The sequence below is a fragment of the Nannobrachium achirus genome, assembly GCF_963921795.1.
Source record: "Nannobrachium achirus genome assembly, chromosome: 22".
NCBI classification, from domain to species: Eukaryota; Metazoa; Chordata; class Actinopteri; order Myctophiformes; family Myctophidae; genus Nannobrachium; species Nannobrachium achirus.
In genome coordinates, this window is record NC_137829.1 from 3,066,632 (window position 1) to 3,076,754 (window position 10,123).

General features: G+C 41.9%; 1 protein-coding gene across 1 annotated transcript; it reads right to left on the reverse strand.

The window, feature by feature from the left end:
* Positions 1–4,586: 4,586 nt before the first annotated feature.
* olig2 (oligodendrocyte lineage transcription factor 2) lies at positions 4,587–5,504 on the reverse strand (the record flags this gene model as incomplete). The annotated part of the gene is made up of 1 exon (XM_080752451.1): positions 4,587–5,504. The coding sequence occupies one exon, from the start codon at positions 5,502–5,504 to the stop codon at positions 4,587–4,589; it is 918 nt and encodes a 305-aa protein (XP_080608577.1).
* Between the last annotated feature and the right edge of the window lie 4,619 nt (positions 5,505–10,123).

Below are 10,123 nucleotides of genomic sequence, written 5' to 3' on the forward strand. Positions count from 1 at the left end.
AAAGCAAGAGAACAATTCTACTGAAAGTGCTCATCATGTAAAAATTATTGCGACCGTCAGGCAGTTACTACCAAAACCTCCACCGGCTGTCTGTCAGTCAGTCTGTCAGTCAGTCTGTCAGTCTGTCCGTCACGTCACACTTTTCCCCAACTCATATCTCCGCCACCGTTGCCCCAATCCATGCCAAACCTTGCACACACCCACTCCTTGCCTGCCAATCCACAACCTCCAGGGACCCCCGGAGCTCCAGGGACTCCCAGGGACCCCCTTCCGTCGCCACCAAAAAGTGCAAAAATGACCAAATGACCACAATAACGGGGCTGTTCACGGGGAATTCCCGGGGACCACCGACTCCTGGTGCTCCAGAATGGATGCAAAAGTGGTCGCAGTGGAGGACCCCCGCCACTGCAGCGCACATAAAATGTCGTAACTCGGGCTAGGAGCGACCGGGAGAGCAGGGGCCGGTACCCACGCGTCCGCGTCGGCGGCGCCAAGAGAGCCGTCAACATGGATCTGTCCCATATAGCGCCACCATCAGTCCCATTTTTTCAAACACATTTTTGGACACTGCTCCAACAGATTTTGCCCAAACATCACTCAAATCGGTACACAGTATGTCTACACTCATGTCTTCAACATGGATCTGTCCCATATAGCGCCACCATCAGGCCAATTTTTTCAAACACATTTTTGGACACTGCCCCAACAGATTTTGCCCTAAAATCACGCAAATCGGTACACAGTATGTCTACACTCATGTCATCAACATGGATCTGTCCCATAGCGCCACCATCAGGCTGATTTTTTCAAACACATTTGTGTACACTGCTCCTACACATTTTTCCCTAAAATCACACTGCGACCTGACGGTCGCTTATATCCCGATTAGGGAGTCTTACTGGTGATTTTACGATGAAGGCCCGCAGGAGGTCCTAAACTTCCAGAGGGTTTAATGTTAAATGCAAAAGGGAGAAAATTCTATTGGTGTAGGAATGTCATCTGATGCAAGCCTCTGCTTCAATGACTTGTATTAAAAAACACAATGTCACTCAGACCACAATGGAAAAGCAGTGTCTTTTTTGTGTCACCCATTATGCATGTTTCTTACCTGCACTTTGAAAATCTGTCAAGAAAGTATTCAACCAATCAAACAAATTATGCTCTGTCTAATTTAGCTATACTGTTTACTGAGAGAGCACTAATGACAACTCAACTAGATAGATAGATAAACTGCAGTATATACTGTACCTGCCCATTTATTGACGTCATACTGCTATACGCACCCATATAGCGAAAAGACATGCAAGACTTCAAGGACTTGAATCAAAGTGAGTGAGTGAGTCCAGATTTCAGTATTTTTACTTTTACCCCACTACATCTCAGAGGCAAATATTTACTTTTACTCCACTACAATTTGAAATATTTAGTTACAGTTACTTTGTAGATTTTGATTATTATTACAAAATATACTTCAAAAGAATTGCCAATCTAAATGCTCACAGCCTATAGCCGTTCTGCTATTTTCAAAAGATTTCTTTAGATTTGAAAAGTTGAAATGGTACTTGTGGTACTTTTTGATACCAATATTTTTTTACTTTTTACTTTTACTCAAGTACATTTTTTGAATTCCAGACTTTTACTTGTGTGTGTACAGAGTATTTCTATAGGCTTATTGCAGTATTGATACTTTTACTTAAGTAAAACGTTTTAGTACTTTTTCCACAACTGCTTCTCATGTATGTTTGACTGCATGTGTTGTTGTGTGGGTGCTCATATAGACATGTTCCCTGTGGAATAATTAAACCTTTCCATTGCTGTCACATGATATATGGATACATTTTTTTGCTCAAATGTTTACATTTTTTTATATCACTATTTTGTGAGACGGAAAGTAGCAGCTCTTCGTTTTGTGATTGTTGTTTTTAATCTACATTATTTTAACTCAAATTTGCAGTTAAGGTAATAGAGGCTCTTGTCCCATGCAGGAGGACTCTCATTATTTATATAGGGTACAATTATTAATGAATTAAAAGGAGGAAAGTATACCCAATATAGGCATCTGTCCTTCTACAGAGTGTGTGTGTGTGTGTGTGTGTGTGTGTGTGTGTGTGTGTGTGTGTGTGTGTGTGTGTGCGAGAGAGAGAGAAACAAAATACTGGATATTAGCCTATTATTATTATTTGCATATTAATATTACTATTATATCATATAAGTATGTTTATTACTATTAGAAAGTTGTCAAAGTATTGTTCTACCCTGAGTTCTCCTTCTGTATTTCCCAGCTCTGAAAAACGTCCTACAAAGTAACCGCTGAAGGACTTTTCATGTTCTTAAAATTCACACCATTTGAATAATTCAGTTTCCTAATAAATAGACGAATAAACAAAGTACAGTCATGAATATTCACCATCGGTCGTTTTGTTTCGGTCCATATCGTTCCAGCTTCAAAAGCCTTTCGAAAACATTTGCAACAGGATGCACAAGCTGCTGTGCAGCTGCCACCTTTTCATAATGTATACCGAGCTATATTCATTTATTCCTGCGTATTTCTGCAAACAAGAGCTTATCGTATGTCTCAGGGATTGTTTGCTCGAATATTTTGCATAGCTTATAAGAATCCAAATACATTTTTTCCCCATCGCATAAGTGCCCTCCTGTCAAGCAGACCACAGGAAAAAAAGACAACCCAAAAGGCCCGCATTATGTTAGTCTGTTTCCTTTTCTTTTTTTTACCCATCTCATCAAAGTGTAAAACATTCCAGAATGGTCCAACTGGACTCGTGCCTAAATAATTCAAACAATCTCGCCGCGCGGTGACAGCAAAGGAGGGTTTGCGTGTGTTAAGCGCGTGCGTGGACAAATCCAAGTTCAGTGCCAAAAAATGTAAAAGTCACCTTATATGCGTTGCATGATGAAGGAGAGACAAAATTAGTTATACAAACACAATATGTTCTGCTGAATATTATGATGCAGGCATGCATCATGCAGGCATGCAGCCACATGCACGTGTTGTAGCCTAATACATGTTATGGCATATTTTAATCTATCATGAAAATCAATCCGTCATTAGATTCTAAGTCAGACAGACTATGAGTCTTATTGGAGTTTGGTTCGTTACGTTGTCTAAAATCAATATTTATTTTTAAATGTATAGAGTTGATTGACAATGTTCCATCATACATGGACATTAGACAATTGTACGACGTATAGGCCTATTATAATGTGCTAGCCTGGCGGGCCATCCCTCATACTGCGTTCAACGAGTGAGTGAATGCACAGTATGAGGCTGGCCAGGCTACTGATGAATCTCTAGTTTTTAATCGTCTCCATATAAACTATAGGGAGCAACTGTATATTGTACAGTTTTATTGTGACTTGGGAAAGGTCACTGTCAAATCATTCTGTTTCCTTTAAGGAAATGTGGGAGGGCTTTGTTAATTTATGATGATCAAATATAAATTATAATTGTCCTTAGAAAGCAAACATTTTCTTTGAGGTGTCATTCACTGATGACTTCAAATATCAATAATAAAATAGTAATAAAGAAATTATTAATATATTGTTGTTGTTGTTTTTGTTGGTGTTGAGTGTTTTGTGAAATCTTATGTGAACTGAAATGTCACACAACAGAAACTTTACAGACAAGCATTCTTTTTTTTTCTCAATTAGATGTTTTTATTTTACATTTAAAATTCCAACATAATCACAGATTCTTATGAAATCCCATCGAAAATAAGTAAATAAATATCATTTAGCACTTTTTTTTTTTATAAAAAATAAAGGAGGTGGTCATTCTTTGCGTCGGGAAGTGAATGGCATGCTTGGCAACACAAGAAAAGTGGACTCAGGGGGACGTCAACATACAAGTAGGGGGGCTATAGCCGTGTGGGGGCTTGGAAGTGGCAGTGATAAACAACATACAGTGAAGATGACAGTAATATGAGGCTGATAGGAAGCAGGTGCAACATCATGGTAACTGTGACTGGGAAAAAAACACACCCCAAACATGAACAATAATGGTCTAATATAAAATATCTCGTACTATATAAACAGAGTAACCAATCTACATATTTACACTCTACATTTTATGGATTCCTTCAAGTTCATGGGATGAAACTTCAGGGGAGCTTCAACTCTGGCTCGGAGCATTAAGGAAAGGCAAACTATAATCGCTGGATGCAGCAATACTTTAAAAGAAACGACACCAAAAAGGAAATAAAATAAAATAAAAGTACAGGACAGAACAGAACAGAACAAATAAAGAAACGGTACAATTTGCATTAATAAGTTGATGTTTCGTTGTGTTTTTGGGAACTCTTGACTGTATAATAGGCCTATAAAGAAAACACCTGTTAACCAGCTAAGTTAGAAACAAAGCACACAGCATACTCCACGTGCACGCAACGTATTCACCAACAGAGATAAATAAACAAAACAAAAAACATGTCGACATGGAAAATAGCCGATCTACAAGCTCACATGCGTCGCGAAAGCGACGCATTGTGAGCCTGTAGATCGGCCATTTTCTCTGAAACGACTCCCCAGACAGGCAAAAGTTCGTCCCGGTAACGGGCCAAGACCGCCAGTCACTTTGAGTCGGTGGTGAGCCGCGGCATCACGGAGCTCATGCCGGACACGTGCGGGGGAGGGGGCGGCACTTGGCACATGCTGCACGGACAGGGCATGCCCGCGCCGACGCCCCAGTGCTGGAAGCTGCTCCCCAGGGCGCCCGGCGCGCCCGCGCCGCCGGGGGCCTTCAGGAGTCCGTGGTGGTGGTGATGAGGCCTGACCGACGTCAGCGTGGGGATGCCGGGCGCCGACAGCGACGCGCTCGACACCGTCACGGGCGGGAGGAGCGGGTGGTGCACGCCGGCCGGGACGTGCGAGGCGTGGGAGACGGTCGGAAGGTGGCCGGGCAGCGGCCCGCCGTGCGCCATGGTGCCGCAGGCGGACGGGTGGAAGCCGGCGTGGTGCGCGTGGCCACCGGCGGCGGCGCTGCCGTAGATCTCGCTGACGAGGCGCTTCATCTCCTCCAGCGAGTTGCTCAGCATCAGGATGTAGTTCCTGGCCAGCAGCAGCGTGGCGATCTTGGAGAGCTTGCGCACCGAGGGCCCGTGCGCGTAGGGCATCACCTCGCGGAGGCCGTCCATGGCTATGTTGAGGTCGTGCATGCGCTTGCGCTCGCGGCTGTTGATCTTCAGGCGGATGTGCTGCAGCTCGCCCTCCGACAACAGCTTGCGGTCCTTCTTGCTCAGCATCCGCAGGGAGTTGAGCGAGTCGTCATCGTCGTCGTCGTTGCTGCACAGGCTGCGCATGTCCGCGGGGATGTGATGGTGGTGGTGGTGGTGGTGGTCCGGCGGAGAGTCGCTCTGCGTCGACGACACGGCGGAGCCCGAGAAGCCGTGCACGGACTTCTTCATGGCCGACAGGAAGATCGCGTCCACCTCGGGGGAGGACGGTCTGCTGGACACGCGGCTGGCGGCGTCGGAATCCATGGTCCTCATCTAAGCACAGGTTTCTACATGGAGAGATCGGGAAACACATGATAAGTCAACTTTATTCGAATTGCTTTGACTTGGCGATTCAAACGCGCAGTGTGCAGATTTACATTGCCGATAGCTAGTCTACATTTGTATTAATGAGGCTTGATTAGGCTAGTCTTTGATTGGTTGATTGATTGATCGAATACTTTATTAGAAGTTCGCATAGGAAAAGCACAGCACATGACAGTTCAATTAGACAACAAGGTCATCCTATAGGATTTAAACCCAAGAAAGCACAAGGGCTTGTTTACATTGGGGTCCCTTTGTAGCCTACTAAATTCATAGAAAGTCTAAAAAAACAAACATAGTCTAATATCAACTCTCAGCATGCACAACAGAAGCATTATAGCAACAACAAAGTGCAATTGGAATTGGACACTTACCGGGGGGGAAATGTCCGAGCACGATGAAGAATGTAAGAGAAAACGTGACGCTGGATCCACTTGTTATATGCCTGTATACTCCACAGATCGCATCTGACAGCCCTTTTGGCACGCCTGGGCACGACCGCAGGTTCTTATAGTGGGCAGGAGCACGGAGGGGCCGTGTCACCATGGACAATGCTGTCGCTGTCCCCTCCACCGACCAATGAGCTGCCGGCATGAGGGATGTGAGGGGAGGAGGATGCGAGGACCGAGGCCTCTCTCTCTCTCTCTCTCTCTCTCTCTCTCTCTCTCTCTCTCTCTCTTCTCTCTCTCTCTCTCTCTCTCTCTCTCTCTCTCCCTCCCCCCTCCAGTCTGATGTAATTACAAAGAAACACTATCTTCATTAAATGAATTAGACACACTCCCGCGTATGGCTTCTTGAGAAAATGTTGGTCGTGCGCGTTATTCGTTTTATTATTGCCTGTAACGAAACGAACAAAATATAGAACCTCGGCTATAAATTACATTCTCTTACTTACAGGCCTATTTAAAGTGTGTCAATCGCAGAGAATATGATGTTATATGCTTTAGTACTATAAAGCATTTAACAATATTGTTTTGTTTTTTGTTGAAAATTTTTGTTTTCGTTTTTATTTGGGTTTTAACAGCAAATTACAGGCAATTATGAGTCTATATTTCAAATCTTGAAACCACCCCAGACAGTGCAGCGAATAATTAATTGATTGGATACTTCTGTTAAACAGGGTTAAACTGCAAAGCGAATTAAAACGGGCAATACAATGTGTAGAGCTATATTATTAATCTAAACATAATTTAAATATTTAGACTGTGTCTCAGCTTAGAAAGCTATATGCGATTTCTGGTCCCTCTGCTTTCAATCGAAAATTTAAATGTAAATAAATATATTTAGGCTATATATTTTTTTAAGCACAAACATGAAACAAAAAAATCACACCCGTATGGTGTGAGCTTAATGCAATATGTTGCGGGTTGCAGTTGGAGTTAATAAGGTGCTTATTGTTTTAACCCATCGCCCCCGCCAGCGCCCTGCAGCAGCTGATGGCGCCTTTTTAAGCGCACTTTTAACGTTAATAAATGAAGCGTGCAAAATTGTTTTTTAACGGTTATGATGATCTGTGAAATTTCAATTAGTGCAGTATGGAGCCAGTGCAGTGCGCGCCCCTCTGTTGGCGGTAAAGACAGGCTCTAGCAGAAGGCACACATTGGAGGCTATGAGTGATTTGCTGTTTGGTAACTGGAGCTGACATGGTCATTGTCCAGACTGAAATATGACATGCTGGATCAAGCAGTCAAAAATATTAAAATCGCTAATTGCCTCTAAAACGCCGAGCTCTTTTAAAATCGTTATATAGGTAGGCCTAGTCTCTAGTCAACGGTTATGCAGTTATAGATGCTGAAGAAGAGTGAAGAAATTATAGAAATACAGCAGTTTTTTTGTTTGTTTGATTAGTTAGGCCTATTTGTTTTTCTTGTTAAATTAAATTAAGAGTGAAATAGCTTTATATTCCCATAGCACCCCCCCCCCCCTCCCTTTTTTTCTCTTCTTTTTTATAAGGGCAGTTCAGTCAGCCGAAAATACGGGATACCACGTTTATCCAATCAGGGGAGAGAACTCATGCTAAACAAGTGATATGGAAGTGATAAAAAAAATAAAAATAAGAAATGCAGACATAATTGGATCCCATACCAAATTGAAGCTGATGAAATTGCTGACCCACCTAAAAAATAGTTTCTGTTAGGGCTACTAAAGAGCTGTTGAGAGAGTTTGTTTAAATTGAATAGAAAATAATAGAATTGAAACACACCATTGCAATATTGGAATATCGAGCTTTAACTTAAAATAATGATAATAGCCTAATAACAAACTAAAATTACAGCAACCTTGAGTTGCACTTTCATGGTATTTTCAATGTGTCCTGTTATCTGCTTGATAAATTAGTCTGGTTCAAAATGTGTTTATAGTAAAACACTAATGTCCATCAGTCTTAATGTTATGCGATGACTTAATCATTTACTAAATGTATTAGTAAGATTAGAATACCATAGTCAAGTAAATATAAGGTAATTAGGGAAGGTATAAGAAACACATCCAAGGCAGCCTCACTGCCTCAGCCTCCTTATCTTTTTTTTTTTTTTTTTTCTGTTATTCTAGTTCGGATTTTCTGAGCTGTTTTCATCTCAGAATCCCTTGTTTGTTGTTTACCCCAAATAAGATTATTATGCTAATGAAGGCGGAATCTTAAATCAGAGTAGAGAAATAAATAAATGGTTCACAATGGGGTCTATACCATCTAAATACAAGAGCCTTTTGTCTCCATGTGCTCATTTCTTAAGTTATGGATCATTATTTTAAATGCCAGCCTGGGATACAGTGACTGACAGCTTGCCTGTCATAATTAGAACATGCCTATTATTATTATAAATAAGTAGCCTAAAATCCTATTGAACCTTGAGCTAAATCTGGCACAAAATATATTATAGAATTGTTATACAAATGTGGATCTATTTTTAAATACAATTTAAAAAACATAGGTCTACATGTAAATATAAATGTTAGTGCATTTTACATTGCTTTTGCCAAAGGCAAACTTTCGGTGGTTTCTAAGTGAATTTCTTCCACTGTTGGTTCTTAATTCCTACTGATAGCTTGCCAGTCACTTGTGTGTTCCTCCATTTAAAGATAAAGTTTGTACCCACTTGACATGGCAGTATAGGCTGGAGAGATATGGGCGATGGTATCACCTTTCAATATAGTATTACAAAAATGCTTTTACAACCAACAAAATTATATAAATATAATAAATCATAATAAATTACATGACATTTCCATTTCATAATAAAGTTCAGAATAATTTTCAAGTCAATAAAAAGCATTGTGTGTGCTGCAGCAGTTGCAGCTTTAATTCTTAAATGATAGCTAAACAATTAGTTTAGTTTAGTTAGTTTTTTTCCTCTAAATTTTTATCCCACGATTTTTGGTAACACTCCCTCTGCCAATTAAACTGGAGAGAGCAACGGACTGACCTCATGAGTCCAAGCTGTTTCTTTTCACCTGACAAGGGGGAGTTTGGAAGTGTGGAAGGAACACGTTATTCCAACCAGTTCCTTTCCCTTCCATCAGGTGCCCGAGCTGGCCAGAGAGAGGCAGTATAGAGACTAGGATTTGTTTCTGAATGTATGTCTGTCTGTATGTGCATGCAAGTCTGCACGTTTCAGTATGTGTGCAACTGTATGCCTGTGCAATGTTCCTGTGCATTTCTGTGTGCGTGCACGCGACATGCACGCACGCACACACAAGCGTGTGTGTGTGTCCCTGTGCTACTGCCCGCCTGCCTGTCTGTGCCCATGTGTGATGTGCTGGGCAATGGACGGGGGGGCCATCTGTGAGTGTGTGGCCAAACTTTACAATGCTAATTACAGCAACGGGGAAGCCGGGGAGAAGACATGTCGGCCTTACAAGCGTTTCAGTATCTCTCCGGGCCTATTTATTCATCTACTAATCCTTCCAGGGTAAACAAGCATATCCCACGCAGAGAGGGGGAAAGAGGAAGGCAAAGGGATCGAGCGAGTTGAGAGAAAGTGGGGAAGAGTTTGAAAAGGAATGAGAGACAGGGAAATAGGAAGTGAGGGAGAGAGAGAGAGTGAGTGAGAGCGAGAGAGCTGACCCTTTGTGACATGTCCAATGGAAGTGTGTTCTGTTTATTCCCCCATGCACTGATCTCAGAACGTAGAACTACCGTACAGTAGATATAGGCTACATTTAAATAAACACTTGGAAGATTGTTATCCTTAAAGCATATGTATACAAAGTACTTTTACAGTAACAGCAAACACATTTGGTTATGTGTTTTCCCTAAGTTAGTTAAAGTTTTTACCTAACGTTGAAAACCGGCACATCCTGTCCGTCAGTGAGTCTGTCAGTCAGTCAGTTAGTCAGTCAGTCCGTAACGCCTCAATGTCTTTAGCTGAGTTGTTCTGACATCACATTGTTGACTGTCACGCTCCATATATGACCAAAACAACCTGTTCTGGCAATCATATATGGAGATCGCTGATGTCATCAATATTAAGCCCATATTTGGCAATGCCCATATGGACAAGACAGAATTCATTTGCAAATCAAGACTGCTGACTATCATCACCCTGGATCTCCATAAATGAAGATCACGACAC